The sequence below is a fragment of the Onychomys torridus genome, chromosome X (genome assembly GCF_903995425.1).
Source record: "Onychomys torridus chromosome X, mOncTor1.1, whole genome shotgun sequence".
NCBI classification, from domain to species: Eukaryota; Metazoa; Chordata; class Mammalia; order Rodentia; family Cricetidae; genus Onychomys; species Onychomys torridus.
Genome location: NC_050466.1, coordinates 101,227,851 through 101,250,813, shown reverse-complemented (window position 1 = coordinate 101,250,813; position 22,963 = coordinate 101,227,851). Strand labels below are relative to the sequence as shown.

General features: G+C 37.9%; 1 protein-coding gene across 3 annotated transcripts in view; it reads right to left on the bottom strand.

The window, feature by feature from the left end:
* The window catches only part of Dach2 (dachshund family transcription factor 2), a 508,482-nt gene that overhangs the window by 103,537 nt on the left and 381,982 nt on the right, over positions 1-22,963 (bottom strand). For all 3 annotated transcript variants that reach the window (XM_036174726.1, XM_036174727.1, XM_036174725.1), the window contains one exon: positions 15,642-15,800. In XM_036174726.1, coding sequence (XP_036030619.1) covers positions 15,642-15,800 — 159 coding nt within the window. The remainder of the gene's footprint in view (positions 1-15,641; positions 15,801-22,963) is intronic.

Here is a 22,963-nt window from a genome sequence, read left to right as displayed (position 1 = left end):
TTTGTAAGATGTGCCAAAACCGACTTCTAAAGTTATTGTGCTGATTTCCATTTCTTCCAATAATGAAGCATTTTCTTCAGGGTTCACAATTCTATAAGCAGGTTATGTTTGAACAGAGTTTTGGATTTTACATAATCTAATTGCAGCATAAGGAAATCTTATTTTAACTTACAAATCCCTAATGATATATGATACAAAATTTGCTTTCATAAGTTTATTTTCCAACCATATATTATCTTTGTTGAAGTTTCTGTTCGGGTCTCTATGTTTTTAAATATATGAATATATACATATACATATATATATACATATACATATATATATATATATATATATATATATATTCTACCAGTTTTTAGCATATATGTACTTGGGAAAAATATATCTCCACTCTATAGTTTTTCTTTATAATTCTCTTAATTGTGTGTTCAAGAGCAGATTTGAATTTTATAAACTCCAATTTATCAATTATTTTTATTTTCGTGGTCATATTTTTGTTATTGTATGTAAAATATATTGCTGTACCCAAAATCTCAGAAATTTTTGTGATGCTGCTATCTTCTGTTATGGTTTTGGCATTATGTTTACAACTGCGATCCATTCTGAGTTAGCTTTTATAAAGATTGTATGTCTTATCTTAGACTCAATGATTGATTTTTGCATGGGGATTTCCACTTGTTCAGTGTCATTTGCTAAAAGAACTCCTCTTTTCATTACTGGGTTTTTTTCTTGACCACATAATAACTGAGGAAATTTATGCAGGCATATTTGTGGGTATACTATTCTATATTTTTTATTTATTCATCAAATAAACCACAAGGTATGATACTCTCAGTCCCCTGTCTATGTTATTCTTCTCACATTGCGTTGGCTACTTTTGACATCTGATTACCATATATACATTAAAAACACTTTGTGAATATGCACAAAATACTTTCCTTATATATCAATCATGATTATATTGAATCTGCACTTTAAGTTGAGAAGAATTGACATTAAAATGCACTAAGCTTTTTTATTCATGAACATAGAATGTCACTTCATTTATATAAACTTGGGTGTTTTTTATTATTAATTTGTAGTTTATTTTCTATAGATCTTACATACTTTACTATGTTTACAAATAAGTATCTCAACATTTTTGCATATGTAAAAATATTTTTTTAATTTCAGACTGAAATAGTTTACTGACAGAACATAGGAAAATGACCGATTTCACATTAAATTTTTACCCTGAAATATTGCCTTAATAGACTAAAGACCATATTGTGAAATTTTTGGTCTGTTTTTCCACAGACAAACATCACTTTAGAAAAGACAAGTTCATTTTTCCCAATCAATATAATTTTTACATTTCTAGGATAAATATTTGTACATTATTGAAGATTTTTGCATTTCTTTCATAGACATTGAGGTATAGTTCCTTTTTATTGTAATGCTATTGCTTGTGGCATCTGAACAATGCTGGCTTCACTGAGTATGTTAGAATGCCATTTGATTTCTATATCAATAAAGAGACCATAGATATCCAATAAAAATTCTTCCTTAACATCTAATATTCTCCTGTGTATACATTTTGACCTGATATTTTATGTTTTGGAAAATATTAATTATATATTATATATTCAATTCCTTTAATATATTATATATCTTTGAGATTATTTACTCCTTCTTTTTACAGAATTGCTAAAGTGTTTCTTTCAAGAAATTTTCATCTAGGATATAAAAAATATGATAGTTTATAATGTTTTTCTATTATCATGGTATTTTAAATGAGATCAGTAATGATGACCTTTTTCTGATAATAGAAAACATGACATTTTTTTTTTCTTAACCTGCTAACAGGTCTATAAGTTGTCATTGATCTTGGTAAAGGATCAGCTTTCACTTCTATTGCTCATTTAAACTAAATCTCTGTTTTGAATACACCAACTAGTACACTATTATTTATTAATTGTTTCCAAGCTACTTTAGATTCATTTGACTTATCTTTTTCTAGGAGAATGTTCAGGCATGACCTGCCAGTCAGTCTACCTGGAACACTGCACTTCTAAATAAGAAGCATGACACACCATGCTTCTGGATATTCTCAGACTTCAGAACACTGAAAGTGCTAATCAATCACAGTCCATATGCTTCCATGATGTAAGTGATTGTTCTCGTGCAATAAAGCAGATGCTGATACCTGAAACCATTTCTGGAGTTGTTCATCTCCATGCCTTTTGCCAACCCACAGTTAGTGCTGTCTTGTTATTGGGAGATGCCCTGGTAATGATTGCAATGGCATCTTTTTAGTTTTCCAAACAGGAGTATTCATTATTTTATATCATTCTTGTTTTTAATGCATTATTTCAATACTATAAATTTGTCTCTAAGCACAATTTTTGTCATAGTCCCCATGTTTTGCTAACTGGTATTTTCATATTTGTTTTTATATTTTCATTTTGTCTTAGTCATTTGATCCATATTCTACTTTCTACTACTGATTTGTATTTTAATTCCATTATGAATGATGCATTTTATAGTATTTTATTTCTTTATATTTGTTAATGTGGATTGTATGGCCCACAATGTGTTTATCTTGGTGATGTACCATGTGAATTTAAGAATATATATATATATATATATATATATATATATATATATATATATATATGTTATTGGATAAAGTAATTTAAAATGTCCATTAAATTCAGTTGTTTAATTGCTCTGCTCAGTTCAGTTTTCCCTTCTTATAGATGTGCCAAATACTTCTAGGCAGCTGATAAAGTCTCCAAGAGTAGATTCATTCATTTTCTGTAACTTTTATCAGATTTTTTCCTCACATAATTTAATGCTGTATTCAGTGCAAGTACGTGAGGATAAGTAATGCCATTTTAAAGAGAATTTATGATTTTTTTGTTCCTTTTAAGCTGGCTTTTGGAAAAAATATTACTCCAGGTTTTTTTTTTTTGATTATTTCAGTTTTATAGTTATTATTCCTTCCCTTGTTATTACTAAATATATCTATATTAGTATTATAAATGAGGTTCTTTTAGGAAACATATTTATTATTTTTGCAAGAGAGGGTCTCTCTGTGCAGCCTTGATTGTCCTGGAACTCCTTCTGTAGACCAGCCTGGAGTCAAACTCACAGAGATCCACCTGTCTTTGCCTTCCAAGTTCTGGGATTAAAGGTGTGTGCCACCACTGCCTGGCTAGATGATGATTGCCCTTGCAATAGGCGGGTTGGACCAGTGTGAGAGCTGAGAGAGTAATATTTATTATTTCTTTTGTAAACCTTTCTTATTTTCTTTGCTTTTTATAAACTTTTCTTGTGTCTTCTGTTAGTTTTGTTGTATTTTGCTCAGTCAGTAGATTATTTCAAAGGGAGCAAGTTCATCATTAAGTGAAAGCAAAAAGCATTCATGTCTGATGCCATTAGGATACACAAATCAGTTCCTATCACTTAATTGGCCAATTCAGGCCATTTCCATGAAAAGTGGTTATTAACCTAATTTAAGTGGCTTCTACTTCTATTTTTATTTGTTGTTTTAATGTTTTCTTAATCTCTTTTAACCCCTCCTCCATTTGTGTTGCCTTCTCTTGTTTTAATGGAAGAATTTCGACACAATTTGTAACAATTCCGCTCCTAGCTCTCCCTAGTCTCTCCTCTCCCTCTCAGGGCAATTATAGTTCATTTTATATTTGGCTTAGGCTATTTTAAATTTAATGATTTTTCAGATTGTTGTATATGAGCTCTGTATTTATAACATTTCTACTCCTCTCTCTCCCCTCCAAACCCTCACATATCCCCCACTCTCTCTCAAACCCATTATCTACCTCTTTAGTTAAACACACACACACACACACACACACACACACACACACACACACACATACACACACAAATATAGTCTGATGAGTACATTTACTGCCGCTCATATTTGGGCTGGAATCAACTGTAAGGGGGCCCATCTCTGGAGAACTTTTCATGTAGATTTAGAACTTATCTAAATGTAGTGGGAAACATTACTGCATAAATATATGGATAGTACAAGTGCAATGTAAAAGGAATATTTTCAAATCTTCTCTCAGTGCAATTGATTTCACTTAACTACAAGGAATAATCACCAAATTAGTTATTTTTCTGACTAGATAATTATGTTAAATTAAGAATAAGAAAAATATTTGTTATTTTATTGATTTTAGAGTATTCCAGTTGTATCTATTTCCTTCTTTATGAATTACTGTCTATCCCACATTTCTTGCATGCCAGGTCTGTGGCCATAGTTTCATATTCCTTCAGTGTTATTAGTGTTAGAGAATTATGATTTGTCCTTTGCTGAATTTTATATTATATTTTACTTCTTTCAATACTTGACTAGCTCATGGAATTTCATGTTCATTTACTTTCTGGAGAGTAATACAATGTATTTCCTAGTTTTGTTCCTATGTAAGGAAATATTTCCATTTCTTCTACTATCACCTTCTAGAATTTTCTGTCTTGATTTTCTGCAGTTTGAATTATATGCAGACTTGTAGACTGCTTTGGTATTTAACATAGTAGTGTGCTGTGACACATTGTGACATGGTTTTTTCTCATCTTTCATTGATTTTAGAAAGAAAAGCATATCATTTGTCAGAACATGGTCCATGAATGAAGCTGTGTGAGGAGATTTCTGAGAGCATATGAGAGAACTTCAAGTGAACAAGTAAACAAAAGGTCTGGTAATCTCTGTTCCTCCATAACATGGATTGTTCTTGAAATGTGATTTTTGTGCCCCTATCAGAAGTAATAAGTAGGAATGGGTTTACTCTAGATTACCCATTATCTTACCCATTATTATTAAGAATGATGTGTTCAAGCACAACTTGTTCTGGTGGCAGTATACAGCTCAGACTCAAGTGGGCTTGCCCTTGACAGTGACTGCTGTGTGTGTGTGTATATATATATATATATATACATATCTTGAACTTAAGTGACCTTTGCTCATATAACTTTGCCTAACCTTGCAAATACCCTCAGAATATAAATTTTCTGATGCCCTGAATAAAGTTGGCTATTGCATGAGCCTTTAGTCTGCCTTATTTTGGGGCTCCATTCTCCCAGGTTCAGACTGCCTATTAGAATAACAACAATCACTGACAATTCAAATAGTTTTCCATTTATGTTTCTGCTTTCTTTTTCTTTTATATTTCAAAATCTTGAATGTCACATTTTTTTTCCTAACTAGCCCACGACTTTTGTTTTTCAGTTGGGGATTTTTTAATAATTAAAAAAAATAAGATAAAACAAACACTAATACATCTCTATAGGATGAAACAAACAAACCAAAGTAAAAGAGTTCAAGAAAATGCATAAGAAACAGATATGGAGACCTAACACTTTTGGAGGAGGGGATGAGGAGTGGAGGGGGAAAGGCTGGAAGGAGTATGAGGAGGGGTGAGAGGGGTGTGTGTGGTTGGCACATAAATGAATAAAAATTTTCTAAAAATTAGTAGATATCAATGCAGAGACCCACTCATTCATACACTCTGGAATCCCATAAAAACACTAAACTGGAAATCATAATAAATGTGCAAAGGACACTCTTTGTGCCTTCACATAGTTCCCTGAGCCCTGAGGGGAGGGATTGGATGGAGACACCATCTGAGTATCCTAAGGTTTCTCACTTTCTGCATAATGTCATCTGTGGGTCTGTGTTTGCTTCCACCTGCTGCAGAAGGAAGCGTCTCTGATGATGGCAGAGGAAGGCACTGACATATGATTATATCAGAATGTCATTAGGAGTCATTTTATTGCTATGTATTTTGTTTGTTTGTTTAGACCAATAGTATTTTTTTCTACCCTAGGTCCCAAGGCTAATCTCAGATCTTGGTTATTCATATAGTGTCAATTATTGGTTCCATCTCTCAGACTGGGGCAAATCTGATATAAGTTGGTGGTTGGTTACTCCCACAAGTTTTGTGTCACATTACTCTAGCATATCTTGAAGGCCAGTCACCATATTAAATCAAAGCATTTGTGGAAGGGTTGGCATTTATGGTTTTCCTTTGGTAGAGTGCATAGTACTTTCTTGTGCCAAATATGCTAGCACAAGTTCATTTTCTCCATGTTCAATGAGTAGTATGAGTGTTGTCTTTAGTAATAGGTATTTGCCATCAGTTTGTGGAGAGCAATATATAGTTTTGGCAACAAACCAGATTGTTTGGGGATTCTCATGAAACACTTTGACCTACAACTCAATTAGCTACAACTCAGTCCTGGTCCTGGAAACATCATTGGTGACAAGAGGTATCCAGTTGGGACTCTGTCTTCTCTGTTACTTGGCAATTTCTTTTAGATCACTTTCATATATGTATGTATTTTAGGAAGCATCTACTATATTAAGTTTTCAGCTCTTTCTTCCCATATTCTCTCCTCATACCTTCTTCCCTTTCTTTCCTCACTTGATCCTCCCATTCAAATCCCCCTACATTCCACTCATAACTATCTATTCTATTTCCCTTTCCTAGGAAGATCTATCTGTGCCTTTTTCTGTCCCAACCTGGCCCAAATCCATTACTCTGTATCTAGCCTCTATAACAATATGCATTGTAGATCAGTTATCATTAACAGCTAATATCCACAAATAAGCAAATATATGTGGACATGATGATGTCTGTCTTTCTGAGTTTAAGTTACCTCACAGAGGATGATTTTTCTGCTTTTATTTGTCTTTGAATTCCATGATTTCACTTTTTAAAATGGATAAGTAATATTCCATTGTGTAGTATACATTTTCTTTATCCACTTATCTGTTGAGGGACAACAAATTTCCAGTTTCTACCTATTATAAATAGAGCAGCATTGCTATCCATCTCCATCCTTGTTCCAGCTCAACCATCCTTTATGTTCTCATCCCCCATCACCTACCCTCCATTGCCTATGCCTTATCTTCAGTTTACCCATCTATTTCTGGAGGAGTAAGAGGAGGGAAGAGGGGAATCTTTGATAAGTATGTAAAGGGAATCCAATCGATAAGAGAGAGGAGAGACACTGCAGGCAAGGGAAAGCAAGATCATAATGGGAGGATGTGCAGAGATGACCGGCCACACTAGTGGAATCCCATGAACAGTGGACTGGTGGCTGTGGAGCCCCCATGGGACTGGACTAGGCCCTCTGGATACAGAAGACGGTTGTTAGGCTCGAACTGTCTGGGGGGCACCCAGGCAGGGGGATCGGGATCTGTCCCTGGTCTATGGGCAGGCTTCTGGAATCTTATGCCTGTGGTGTGACACCTTGCACAGCCTTGGTGCAGTGGAAAAGGGGTGGACCTGCCTAGGTTCAGTGTGCTGGGCTCTGCTGACTCCCCATGGGAGACCTCGATTTGGGGGATGTGGGGATGTGGGGTGGCTTGGGAGAAAGGGCTAGGATGGGAGGAAGAAGGAGGGGGGAATTTGTGGTTAGTATGTGAAGTGAGTAGAAAATTTCTTAATAAAAAAAAAATGAAAAAAATAATTTTCTTAATAAAAACCAGCAAACAAACAAACAAACAAACAAATAAATAAAGCAGCAATGTGCATGGTTGAGCAAGTATTTCTCAGGTAGGATGGAGCATTGTTTGGCTATATGCCCAAGAGTGATATTGCTGAATCTTGAGGGAGATCTATTTTCAGCTTCTTGAAGAACCACTACACTGATTTCCACAGTGGTTACACAAATTTGCACTCCAACCAGCAATGCATGAGTGTTCCTCCTGCTTCTCATCCTTGTCAACATGAGCTATCCCTTTTTGATTGATCTTAGATATTCTGGCAGGTATAAGATGAACTCTCTAAGCATTTTTGATTTGCATCTCCCTTACAGCTAAGGATGTTGAACAGTTAAGTGTTCCACAAACATTTATGTTTCCTCTTTTGAGAATTCAATTTAAATTTGTACACTGTTTTCAATTGTGTCATTTGTTTTCTTGATATCTAGTTTTTTAAGATCTTCATACATTTTGGATATTTGTGTTCTATCATATGTGTAGCTGGTAAAAATCATTTCCCATTCTGTTGGCTCCCATCTTGAATGATGGTGTCCTTTGCTGTGCACCTGTCAATTTCATGAGGTCCATTTATTAATTATTAATCTTAGTGACTTTAATAATGGTATTTTATTCAGAAATTCTTTTCCTGTACCAGCAAATTCAAGACTATTCTCCACTTTTATCTTTGATCAGATTCAGTGTGTTTTTATAGCTCACTGATTCTGTTAGATGGGCTTAAGAAGAGCGAAGAGCGTTAAGGGGAGCTAGCTGGATGACAAACCCTGCAACTACCCAGGCCCAGAACCAGGGCTATGACTTGGCCCACCCCAACATCCACCCCATCTGTGATCTGCTGGATGTGGAAGGCAGGATCTACAGACCTGAAGCTTCAGGATCTCCATGACACAAGGCAACAACAGGATAACTAAAAGGAGTTCGAGTGAGGGAACTGCATAGATAGTATAGCAGAGGACTCAAACCAGACTGATGACTCTTTGCAAGACACAAAGAATAGATATAAAAAAAGTTAAAAATGAAATAAAATAAGAGATTCAAGAAACCAAGTGCCTCTGCCCTCATCCCATGAAGTGCTCAGATTATAGAGCCATTACTGTGGCCAGCTTTGTCATGTGATCTAGGGATCTTCATTCAAGCTCTCAAGATCTCATGAGGCCAGTCCCTGTGACCCCCCACCCAATTCTGCCCCAGTTGCTGGCCAGCAGGAAATCCCTCCTCATAGGACCCTGCACTCTACAAGACCCAAGCCCTTCCCCATACCCATCTGCCTGTGATCCCAGTAACTTCCTGAAACAAGGACTATACCAGCTCCCATTGGACCAAAAGGTGAGTGACTCCTCTCTGTCCCAGAGAGTCCTGCCTCTGGGACCCAGGCCCTGGGACCCAGCCAGTCCCCACAGCCAGGATCCCCTGAAATCTACAGGACCCAAGCCCTACCCCAATACCCACCTGACTGTGACCCCAGTAACTTCCAGAGACAAGGAATCTGAAAGCTCTCATAGGACCAAAAGTGGCTTACTGAGACACAGAAAACACCAGCTATGACAGGACCAAGAGCCCTGATAAGACCAAGAGCAACTCCCTGAGTCACAGAATCAGCTAGCTTGGGTTGTGCCAAGTGCAGCTCCCTGAGATGCAGAATCTGCCAGCTCCAATTAGACCAAGAGCTAAGATAGGACTCAAAGGAGCCCCCTGGGACACAGACACCAGCACAGAGTTGACCAATAGCAGCTCACTCAGGCACCTCTTGCACTCATTAGAGGAAGAGATGGGCAGATGCTAGCAAAAACACCTATAACAACATAAAGAGCATTACAGCATCACCAGAACCTAGCTCTCCTCCAACAGTAAGACCTAAACATCACAATGTAAAAGAAGCAGAAGAAAGTGACCTAAAAAATAGCTTCACAAAGATGCTAGAGGCCTTTAAAGAAAACGTTGAAAAATTACCTTAAAGAAATTGAGGAAAAGAAAAACAAATATTGGAAGAAATCAATAAATACCCTAAGAAAGCCAAGAAAACCATGAAAAAGCAATTAAACATGTGAAGGAAATAGTTCAAGATCTGAAAATTGAAATAGAAACAATGAAGACACAAACAGAGGAAATGCTGGAAATAGAAAACCTGAAATGGGAAACACAGATGCAAACATAATCAACAGAATATAAGAGATGGAAGACAGACTCTCTAGTGTAGAGGATACAATACAGGAAATAGATTCGGCAGTCAAAGAAAACACCAAAGTCTTAACACAAAATGTTCAGGAAATCTGGGACACCATACAAAGGCCAAATCTAAGAATAATAGGGATAGAAGAAGAAGAATACCAATTCAAAGGCACAGAAAATATATTCAACAAAATCCATGGAAGAAAACTTTCTCAACTTAAAGAAGAAAATACCTATGAAGATACAAGATAAAACTAGACCCACAAAAAAGTCCCCTTGCCACATAATAATTAAATAACTAAACATACAGAAAAAAGAAAGACCATTAAGAGCAGCTAAGGAAAGTTGCCAAGTGATCTATAAAGGCAGACCCATCAGAATAACACCTGAATTCTCAAAGGAGTCTTTGAAAGCCAGAAGGTCCTGGACAGATGTAATGCAGACACTAAGAGACCATGGATGCCAGCCTAGACTAATATACCCAGCAAAATTTTCAATCAACATAGACAAGTGAACAAGACATTCCAAGACAAAACCAGTTTTAAACAATACCTATTAATAAATCCAGCCCTACAGAAAGCACTAGAAGGAAAATTCCAACCTAAGGAAGTCAGATACAACCATGAAAACACAGGCAATAGATAATCCCACAGCAGTAAATCCAAAAGAAGAGAAACACACACACTACCACAAAATGACAACAGGAATTAACAATCACTGGTCATTAATATCCCTTAATATCAATGGACTTAATTCACCTTTAAAAAAAGACACAGGCTAACAGAATGGATATGAAAGCTAGACAAATCTTTCTGCTGCATATAAGAAACACACGTCAACTTCAAAGACAGATACTACCTCAGAGTAAAAGGCTGGGAAAAGTCTTTCCAATCACATGGACATAAGAAGCAAGCTGGTGTAGCTATCCTAATACCTAACAAAATAGACTTCAAACTGGAATCAATCAAGAGAGATTGAGAAGGACATTACATACTCATCACAGGAAAGATCCACAGAGATGAAGTTTCAATTTGGAACATTTATGCCCCAAATACAAGGGCACCCACATATGTAAAAGAAACATTGCTAAAGCTTAAATCTCACATCAAACCCCACACAATAAATAGTGGGAGATTTCAACAATCACTTTCTAAAGAAGAAAAGGGGATATGATATAGATATAGATATAGTAGGATGAAAGGGTAGAATATTGAACCTACTTTTAAAGAGTAAAAACTTGTTTGGAAATAAATGTTTTACATTGGTATAGATTTTAGTTTATTGATACAAAATTAAAGTTAATTCTGTTATACTGTGTGCAAAGTTCTAGTCTTGTTTAAGGTATTATGTTTGTACAGCTCATTTAAAATTTTAACGGATAATTAAGAAATAAATTAATAAGTAGTCATCTATGATATTTATACTTGTAGCCATGTTAGTTAAGTTTTCTAGGTATGCATAGATATATTTCAGGTAGATAGGTAATCTTCAAACACTTCAAAGACCTACAGAATATGGCACTTACAATTTCTTAAAAAAATTTAGACTTTCTGGACAATGAGACACATCTGCTCCTGGCAGCACCAATTTACTTCAGAGAGAAGGATGGGCATCAAAGACACTCTATATAGAGTTTATCTTCACCTTAGCAAAAATAGCCACTTGGGCAAGAAACTGTTCATGCCTGGGCTGCTTGATCGACTGGACATGCAGGACCCATAGGAAGGTGACCACTGAACTTTGCTTGGCAAAATGGTCCTTCAGGTTCCTGCTTCGCAGAGGAAACTGCCAGACATTCTATAGGACACTGAGAAAAGTGACTGAGAAACTCTAGTCCTATGGGCTAAAGACAGATGCCCCAACTTTACAAAAGATCTTTGGATGACAGTCCAGGCTGCCAGCTGTCTCTGTCTACTCTTGCAATATTCTCAAAAGTTGCTTGCATCCTTCTCCCGGTTCTCAGGTAATATTATATCCTTCTGAGGTCTTTGATGTAGTTGAAAACTAAATAGTTATAATTTTTCCTTAGTTATGATAAAAGATAAGTTAGATATGAAACCTTGTACTCACAAATATAGGATAGATAGGATATTTTCTCTAATTTTGCCAAATACAAATAGACTAGCTATTATAAATAGACAAGATATTGTAACTGTAATTCTTGCTTGATAATTGTTTTGTCATATGTAATTTTACTATGTGAAAGTTAAAATCTTCCTTTTTGAACAAAAAGAAAAGGGGAAGTGCTATGGATATCACTCTGTATAAATTAAATGCTGATTGGTCAGTAGCCAGGCAGGAACTGTAGGCAGGGCAAGAAGAGAAAAGAATTCTGGGTACAGGAAGGCTGAGTCAGGAGACACTGCCAGCCACCACCATGAGAAAAAGATGTTGAGATACTGGTAAGCCACAAGCCACATGGCAACTTATAGACTAACAGAAATGGGTTAATTTAACATATAAGAACAGTTAGCAAGAAGTCTGCCATGGCCATACAGTTTGTAAATAAATTAAGTCTCTGTGTGTTTACTTGGTTGCATCTGAGTGACTGTGGGACTGGCAGATGAGAGAGATTTGTCCTGAATGTGGGCCAGGACCAGGAAAACTATAGCTACAAAATCCCAACACAATTTAATTATTCATAGACCTGGAAAGAACAACACTCAACTTCATTTGAAAAAACAAAACAAAACAAAACAAAACAAACAAACAAACAAAAAACAGAATAGCTAAAAGAATCCTGTACAACAAAACCACCTCTGGAGACGTCCCTATCCCTGGCATCAAGTGCTACTATAGAACTATAGTAATAAAAACAGCTTAGTATTGGCATAAAAACTGACATGTGTACCAATGGAATCAAATTGAAGACCCTGATATTAACCCACACACCTATTAATATCTGTTTTTTGACAAAGAAGCCAAAACTGTACAATGGAAAAAAAGCATCTTCAACAAATGGTGCTGACATAACTGGATGTCAACATGTAGAAGATTGAAGATAAATCCATATCTATCATCATGCACAAAACTGAAGTCCAAGTGTATCAAGACCTCAACATAAATCCAGTTACTCTGAATCTGATAGAAGAGAAAGTAGTCTTGAATGCATTGGCACAGGAGACCACCTCCTAAATATAACACTAGTAGCAGAGACAGTGACAGCAACACTTAACAAATGGGACTTCCTGAAACCGAGAAGCTTCTATAAGGCAAAGGACACAATAAATAAGACAAAACGACAGCCTCCAGAATAAGAAAAGATTTTCACCAACCCCACATCTGACAGAGGGCTTATCTCCAAAATATACAAAGAAACTAGACATCAAAGTTAGAAATAATCCAATTAAAAAATGGGATATAGAGCTAAACAGAGAATTCTCAAAGGAAGAATTTCAAATGGCTGAAAGACCTTTAAGGAATTGCTCAGCATCCTTAATTATCAGGGAGATGCAAATCAAAATGACTCTGAGATACCATCTTACATTAGTCAGAATGACTAAGATCAAAAGCACCACAGAGAACCTATGTTGGAGAGGATGTGGAACAAGGGGAACATTCTTCCACCATTGGTGGGAGTGCAAACTTGTACAGCCACTTTAGAAATCAATATGGCGGTTTCTCAGAAAATTGGAAATCAATCTACCTCAAGACCCAGCTATACCACTCTTGGGCATATACCCAACGAATACTCAATCATACTACAAAGACACATGCTCAACTATGTTCATAGCAGCATTATTTGTAATCGACAGAACCCTGAAACAACCTAGATGCTCCTCACCTGAAGAATGGATTAAGAAAATGTGGTACATATACACAATGGAGTACTACTCAGCAGAGAAAAACAAACAATGACATCATGAAATTTGCAGGCTAATGGATGGAACTAGAAAATATCATTCTGAGTTAGGTAACCCAGACTCAGAAGGACAACCATGGTGTCTACCCACTAATAAGTTGATACTAGATATAAAGCAAAGGGTAATCAGGCAACAACCCACAAGTCCAGAGAAGCTAACTAACAGGGAAGACCCAAAGAGGGACACATGGAGTGCCCTGGGATGGGGAAATAGATGAGATTTCCATGAGTTAACTGGGGTGAGGGGTGGGCAATGGAGGGTAGGGGTAGGGGATGAGAGCATAAGGGAAGGGGATGACTGAGCTGGAACAGGGAGGGAGTGGAAATGCAGTAAAAGAGACACCATGATAGAGAGAGACATCATAGGGATAGAGAGAAACCCAGTACTAGGGAAGTTGCCAGGAATTTCCAAGGATGATCCCAGCCTGGGCTACTAGCCATAGTGGAGAGGGTACCTGAACTGAAGTGGCTTGCCCCAGAGATCAGACTGGTGAACACCCTAACTGTCAACACAGAAATTTTCTCCAAAGACTTATGGAAGCAAATGCAGAGATTCACATCCAATCACTAGACAGAGCTTCAGGAGTCCAGTCAAAGAGAGAGAAGAGGGATTCTATGAGCAAGTGCATCAGGATCATGATGGGGAAACATGCAGGGAAGACCAAACCAATCTAGAGGGAACTCATGAAAGTTGGACCAATGGCTATGGAGCCTACATGAGACTTCACTAGGCCCTTTCCATGGCAAGACAGTTGTGTAGCTTGATCTTCTTGGGAGGCTCCCTGGTGGTAGGATCAGAATCCATCTCTAGTGCATGAGCTGTCTTTGTGGGACACCATGTACAGCCTTGAGGCAGGGGAAGGGCTTAGACTTGCCTCTAGTGAATGTGCCTCCACATGAGAGGCCTTGCATTCTTGTGGGAGGGAGTGGGGGAATGGTTCAACAGGGGAGGGTGGGAGGAGCAGGAGGAGGGAAGAGGGGGATCTTTGATTGGTGTGTAAAATGAATGAAAAATGTCTTAATAATAATAACAATAATGATGATGATAATAATAATCCCATGACAAGCACTTCAGCTACTGTGCTACCTTATCAATTCTTGGGCTGTATTTCAAGCATTTTTTCATGAGATGTGTTTTCTATGTTTGCTTCCTGAAATTCCCAAGTGATTTATCAGGTACATGAAGGCTAAGAAAACTTTGTCTTTAGGGAAATGTTTTAGGTTGAACAGGATTTGAGTTAGAATATTTTAGGTATCTAATATGTGGTATTCAATATTCCTCTGGTGCTCTTTTTCTGTACCACAGTTTTCTTTTGGTTCTTTCAGTTATAAAAAACTACTACTGTACAACCTTACTCTGGTGGTGGTATATTATGAGGGGTACTTATTTCATAATCTTCTATTGCTTCAACACCAGAGTTTAATGGTGGAATTAAACTCCCGGGAAAAGGAATAATAGGACTCTTCTACAGGAATTCTTGTTTATAAGAAAGATAGTATTTTTACCCAAGTAACTTGATGAAAGACCTATTTTACAGCAGAAAGGTTTAAGAAAATTTTAAGCCCATGTAAAGATAATCTAAATAGGAACTTGTGTAAATCATCTATATTCATATTCCTAAGAAATATTAATGATTAATTTACATAGTAATTATTCTATGCAACTAATTATTGATATATTTACATTTGTCAATTTGTAGCATTCAGAATAACCTGAAGTAGTTATGTTTTCATCCATACCTTTTATTTGTAGTAACTGCTTGATGACTTATCCAAAGTAACATGATGTTCTATCATTTTTTAAAAACTGAATTTGAGATACAAGTCAGTGTGGTCCTTGTCAACATTCCTTACTACTAAGTTTAGCAGCCTCACACATACTTACATACTTTTATTTGCCTTTACTACTGTGCCTCCACAGTTACCTGTATGGTATGTATTTCATATTCTCAAAGAAATTACTCTTTACTTCTTCCCATGGTTTGGAAATGTTAGACAATGTGAAAGCAAAATAGACTAAGCTTGCATTCCAAGGTATCCAGAAAGTCTTGCCTTGTACTTTTCCAACATACAATTTGGTCAGTATAGTATACATACGATTGCTTAGCAGGTGATTCTGCTGAAGTGGATTGAGGGTAGGAGCATTCCCAAGGCTGGGCTGGCCAGCCAGTGCTGCATGAGCAATTCCATGTTGAGGTCCAGGAGCAGCAAGTGGAGATTGTATCTTATCTTTATCCCAGGAGGATTCACTTCCACCTAAAAACGAATATTGAAATGAAAAGATTTCAATTGAAAGATTTTTCTATGAGAAGCTTTAAAAATCCTCATTGTAGAACTATAATTAGCAGTACCTCTTAGAAATTCTTTATTGATCTGCAAACTCACAACCCTAGTTCCAGACCCATGAAAGCCCACAAACTCTCTTAGTATGGGGCCACCTTTCTTGGCTAAGCTGCATTCCCCTTTTTTCCTCTTCTCCCTCTGCAATCTGCAAACCCACAAGCCTAGTTTCAGACCTGTGGTCTGCAAACCCTCCATGGTGTGTGGCATCTTTCCTGGGTAAATAGCTTCTTCTTATTGCCTTTGCTTTATCCAACCAACTGACATATACAAACTTACAAGCATAGATCCAGACATATAGCCCTTAAACCTCTCCATTTGTGAACTCTCTTTGCCTGGCTTAGCTCACCCATCAGCTTAACCTAGCTCAGCTCAGGTGACACATTTCTTGCACTGGCCCAATCTAAGGAAGGGCAGATTATCATATCAGACACAGACAAAGTAGTCTACGTGCCGAAGTCAAATCAAGATATACAGAGGTAAGAAAAGGAAACAGCCCAGTGACAAAAGCTAGACAGGATAATTAAAATTTTTAAAAAAGCATGGAAGAAACAAGCCAGCTAAGGTTGGGCATTTATAGGTAAAAAATAAGCCTCTGTGTGTGATTTATTTAGGAGCTGGGTCATGGGCTCCCAAAGAACCAGAAGAGTAAAAGAGAAAAAACCCATCAATGGAATTGAAAAGCTTCATATCCCTATTAGAAAAAGAAAATTCAGGGGAAATACAGCATAGGAACATGTAAGGAATATGGAATGCCACCTGTCTTAGGATTTCTATTGCTGTGACAAAACATCATGACCAAAAAGTAAGTTGGGAAAGAAAGGGTTTATTGGGCTTACACTTCTATATCACTGTTCATCATCAAAGGAAGTCAGGATAAGAAATCCACAGTGCAGGGACCTGGAGGCAGGAACTAATGCAGAGGGCATTTAGAGGAGCTTCTTACTAGCTTGCTTCTCCCTGTCTTGCTTATCCTCCTTTCTTATAGACTCCAGGACCACCACAATGGGTTGGGCCCTCCCTCATTGATAATTACTTAAGAAAATGTCTTACAGGGGGATCTTATGGAGGAATTTTCTCAACTGAGGTTCTCACATTATAGAACTCTAATTTGTGTGTCAAGTAGACACAATACTAGCCAGCACACTTTGAAAAACTAACTCTTCAAATGTAGACATAGAAGAGGGAGAAGAGTGCCAGATCAATGACATAAAACATATCTTTAACAAGACCTTCACTAAACTAAGGACGGCTTTTCCATACAGATGCAAAAGGCACACAGAAACCCAACAGACAAGGCCCCAAAAGAAAATCCCTGTTAGACATCAGAGTCACAACACTAAATTTATAAACAAAAAATATTGCAAGTGGCAAGAGAATAAATACAAGTAATGTGTAAAGGGAAACCCATCAACCTAAATGCCTACATTAAAATAGCAGAAAAGGCACAGATAAATGACTAAAGGATGCACCTCAAGAATTTTAAAAACAAGAACAAACCAAAGCCACTATACAGCAAGTAAAAAAAATAAAAGTCAAAGCATAAGTTAATGAAATAGAAACTCTAAGAGCTGGTCCTATAATCCATCTTCCCTGTCTTCAACTGGACTCCCAGAGCTCGGCCTGGTGCACGGTTGTGGATCTCTGCATTTGCTTCCATCAGTTACTGGATGAAGGCTCTATGATGATAGTTAGGGTATTCACCAATTGCTCATCCTTGATGCAGGGGGGTGTGGTTGGTCCTGCCTCAATTGAATGTACCAGACTCTGCTTACTCCCCATGGGAGAACTTATCCTTCTGGAGGAGGCTATAGTGGGGTTGATCAGGGGAGGAAGGCTGTGGGGGGGGAGAGTGAGGGGAGGGATGAGAGGGATATCTGTAGTTGGTATATAAAATGAATAAAAATATTCTTAAATAAAAGTTAAAATTTAAAAAAAGAGCTGGCTCTATGAGAAGATAAACAAGATCAACTGACCCTTAGCACAACTAACCAAAATATTGAAAGAGATGACTAAAGAGTTCAAGGCTAGCCTGGTCTACAAAGTAAGTTCCAGGAAAGGCACAAAGCTACACAGAGAAACCCTGTCTCAAAAAAGTAAGAGAGAGAGAGAGAGAAAGAGAGAGAGAGAGAGAGAGAGAGAGAGAGAGAGAGAGAGACAGAGACAGAGACAGAGAGAGAGAGACAGAGAGAGATGACTAAAGTTAACAGAATCAGACATAAACAGAGAGATTTTACAATAGACACGAAAGAAATACAGAATATTGCAAGAAAATACTTTTAAACCTGCTGTCCATTAAGTTGGAAACTCTAAAAGAAATGGATTAATTTCTTGATGCATATGAACTACCAAAGTCAAACCAAGAAGAGATTAACAACCTAAACAGATCTGTAACAAAGGAGGATACTGATATGGTTATGTAAATCCTTCTGGCTAAAATGTCTAGTTACAGATGGATTAACAGCAGAATTCATCCAGGCATTCAAAGAACTAAAATTTCTTCTTAAACCCTTCAAAAATAGAAATAGAAGTATCACTCAAAACTCATTCTATGACGGCAATATACTCTCATGCCCATTCGAGGTAAAGATACAACAATAGCACAGGCTAATAATACTGATGAACATACTTGCAAATATCTTCAGTAAAATGCTAGCAAACCTGATTGGATTTAAGATGCACTCCACAAGATAGAACCCATGCCTCACACAGTTAAAGTGGTCAAGAACTTGATACTATAGAGAGCATGGGATTAGAGGAAAATGAAATGCTATTATTCTGCTAAAAGACAGCAATAATGACTCCTAATAACATTCTGCTAGACCTATAATTCAGTTCCTCATTCAGCCATCATCAGAGAAACTTCTTTTTGAAATAGATAGAAAGTAACACAGAGACCCACAACTGGATAATGCACAGAGAGATATTTTGAAGCACTCAATCTTAAATGTGTTGCCTTTATCAAACCCCTCTCCTAAAGGGCTCAGGGAGATGTAATAGAAATGAGAGAAAGTTGTAAGAGCCAGAGATGATAGATGAATCCAAAGACACAATGTACTCCAGACACAAAAGGACTGAGGCATATGAACTGACAGAGACTGTGGCACCACCCACAGGGCCCACACAGGTTCAAGTCCTATAGGGTGTAAGCTCTCAGAGTAGGAGGTGGACAGGAACTCTCACTACAAACCAAGAAGCTTTCTGCAGTTTATAACCACATGCAAAGAAAAAACAAATTAGTTTCTCCAATAAACTCTCACTAGGTGTTTTAACCATACTTTAGAGTAGGCTCCACTCCCAGGACTAGTTGACCAACACAATAGGAACACAATGTATTTTTTGTAGTTTCTGTTTCCTATTACATTGTTTGAGCATTTTTTTCTTATGTTTCCATGATCTGATTTCTATGTTTTTTGTGGGGATTTTCTTATATATGAGTTTTTGTTTATATATTTCTTTGAGAGGAAGAATTGTCATGGAATTCAATGGGTGAAGAGGTTGTGGGATGCATTGGGGGAGGGGAAAAGCATGATCAGAATTTATTTTCAATAATAAAAAAATGTTCTGGAAAACTGTGTGTAAATTAGAAGAATGAAAATAGATCCATACCTATTAAAATGCACAATTATTAGATCCAAATAGATTAAAGGCCCCAATTTGAAATGTGAAAAATAAAACTGATAGAAGAAAACATAGGCAGAATCATAGGTATAGGAAAATATTTTTAAGAGGGACTCTTTTTCCAAAGAATTAGGGCTAATAACTGACAACTGGTACCTCATAAAACTAGAAATCTCTGTAGCTAAGGAAATAATCTAGTTGAAAAGAAACCTATAGGATGGGAGATAAACTTTGACAGGTATAATCTTTGCCAGCTCTATCTGAGAGAAGGATAATATCTGAAATACATAAAGAACTCAAAATACAAAAAGTCAAAGAAAACAAAAAATCTGATTTAAAAATGTGCTAGTAATATAAAAAAAAGAGTTCTCAATAGAAGAAATAAAAATGGACAAGAAGTGCCTCAAAAAGTGCTCACCATCCTTAAAATAGATAAATGAAAATTAAAATAACTCTAAAATTCTTTTTCACTTGGGTCATAACTGCTAAACTAAATAGAACATATGACAACAAATGCTTTGAAATTTTTGGAGAAAGAGGGGTTCTCATTCACGGTTGGTAGAAACAGAATCACTAAAATGAAATCTACCAAATGATCCAGTTCTACTACTCCTTGGCATATGCCCCAAGAAATGGCTATCCATACAGCACAGATACTACCAGCAATGCTCACAGCCACTTTATTTTTAATAGGCAGAAAATAGAAGCAATTTTCTTCAAGGAATGGAAGGATAATGAAATGTAGTAAAGATATAAAATGGAATATATTCAGCTATAAAGAATAAAATCAAGAAATTAGCAAGTGACAGCTGTACCAAAAGAGATTATATTGAGTAAGTTAACCCAGACCCAGAAAGAGAAATAGCACAATTCTCTCTGAATTGTGTTTCCAAGCTTCAAATCCTCAGATATAAATATACAACATGGAGTAACCACAGAGACACAGAGATAATAAAGGCTCCATTTGCAATGGTGGTTATGAGGGGACTAGAGGATTATAGTTGATATGAAGAGAGAAACAGAATCATAAGGAGGGTTCTTTAACTAGTGAGGAGTCAGGCACAGAGGTCAATGCAGAAGGATGAGGGAAAAGAGACAACTCCAAGGTTGTTTGTTAAAGCCTCAAGGAATCATGTTATTTTTTCTTTATGTAAAATATACATAACAGCCGGGGAGTGGTGGCGCATGCCTATAATCCCAGCACTCAGGAGGCAGAGGCAGGTGGATCTCTGTGAGTTCGAGGCCATCCTGGTCTACAAAGCAAGTTCCAGGACAGCCTCCAAAGCTACAGAGAAACCCTGTCTCGAAAAACAAAAACAAAACAAAACAAAACAAAACAAAATTGCCGGGCGGTGGTGGCTGTAAGACTTTTGTCCTTAATTATGTCATAATCTTGGGACATGGGCCAGCCTAAAAAGGGGACGGGCCCTCTCTGTGCCCCTTCCTCCCTTCCCCTTTCTCTCTTCCCTCCATGCAGCCTCTATGTCTGTCCTTCTCTCTGTCTCTCTGTCTCTCTGTCTCTCTGTCTCTGTCTCTCTCTCTCTGTGTCTCTCTCTCTCTGTCTCTCTGTCTCTCTGTCTCTCTCTCTCTCTCTCTCTCTCTCTCTCTCTCCCTCTCTCTCTCTCAATAAAGCTCTAGAAAGGTAACTATGGCTCATGATTCTTCCACCAACTAGGACACCCCTCTGGCATGTCTGCCGGCCAGCCACCAGCAGCGCCGCTTTAACCAACTTCTGAAATTTAACCAACATTTGGTGCCATTCAGACTCGATACGCCAACCGAGGACCTACTGGCTGCTGCCGCTTGCCACCTTCACCCCAGTCCAGCCAGACCTTAAGACCACGAGCGAGCAGACATCCCTCGCCTCTGCTGAACTCCTATACAACTACCTCCATGATTCTTCACAGTGAGTCTGCCGTTCTCGAGGCTGTAGTCTGAGCTATATTCTTTGCAACGGACACCCCAGGGGTTGTCCTCAGGCTGTGCTGGCAATGGCAGGCACATTTTTGCTCCTAATGAGGAGAAAAAAATGTCGTCTGGGGTCTACCAGATGGACCAATGGCAGCACAGCTGCAGCTCTCCCATCCCTTGACAAAGAGGAGGGGGACTTCAGCTGATCTTAGATCTTACTTCATTCTCGGGACACCTGAGTTGAAGTCTGATCCCGGTTTGTTTTTTTTTTAATTTTTTATTTTTTCTCTCTGCTACAACCATAGGACAAAAGGGCAGATACCACTCACTTACATTGGCGGATGGGGCAGGTACCAATAAATCTGGCCACTTAATAGCTTTTCAGTACCAGTAAACCTGGCCGCATAACAGTGTGGCGGGTACTTCTGACAGCAAATGGGCAAATATGAGTTGCTTTATATCCAAACTTTCTGCTAAAGCTGTAAACCCTTCTTCCTCACTTCTGCATCGGCCATATGCAACCTTTTCTATCTGACTTCCACCCACAGGGCAGGCTCAAATGCACAGGCTTGGGCGGCTTCTAAGATTCTCACCCTAACTCACCTTAACTCCACCCACTCATTCTCAAATGCCTTAAGAAGCACAGATGGGTCTGAAAGTGGCTGAGATCTAAACAAATAAGTTTTCAGTAGTCATGATGGCTCCTAAGCCAAAAACTCAGCTTATAGCCTCATACAAGTCTTCCAAAAGGATCAGTTTACAGTCTGCCTACTGGCAGGTCTTCCAAAAGCTGTCCTTAAGCCACCAATCATCAGTGGGGGAAAAAAAATCAGGACATGGAGTAAATCCATCTCTTATTCCCAGACCTCCTGGCTAAAAGTTAAGTATCTGGAGACCAAGGCTCCTGACCCCACAGGCAAAAGAGTCATCTGTTGCATGTAAGGTGTGCCAGGGAAGAGATAAAAGCCCGAAAACAAAATTGCCAAGTGCTGGCACTTGCTGATTCCTGAAAGCTGTTGGGTCCCTGTTTTAAGTGAGAAAAAGGCCACGTCTAGCGAATGCCCTGCCAGGCCATCAACAGCCTTGTTAAAGGTGCTGCCTAGAAAGACAACCAGTCAGCTGACTGCCCCCAGGCGCCAAGATGCATGGGTACACCAAGCTAAGACCTCCAACAAACCTAGGCTTGGCTACTGACATGGCAGGGAACTGAGAACACAGCAGGGAAGTGATCTGTTTCTTTACTTCTGGACACCAGAGCTATTGACTCGGTAATGAGAGTTTTAGGATGTCACTTCTTTCTACTGTTGGGTACAGAGGACAGCCTTACTTACCTCACCAGATTTAATTGCACTTTCAGAGTTACTTAAAAAAAAAAAAGATTTCCAACTAAGATAAGAGCTCATTGTCTCACTTCAAAGTTACTGCCTGTGTTTCTCATGTGCATACGGACAGGGCCATGATCTTTGCCTTGTCCCTAATTCAAAAAAATAAGTTCTCATGAACCACAAGCTTTTCTCTTCCCAGTTCCCTGTTCTAAGTTACTGTTC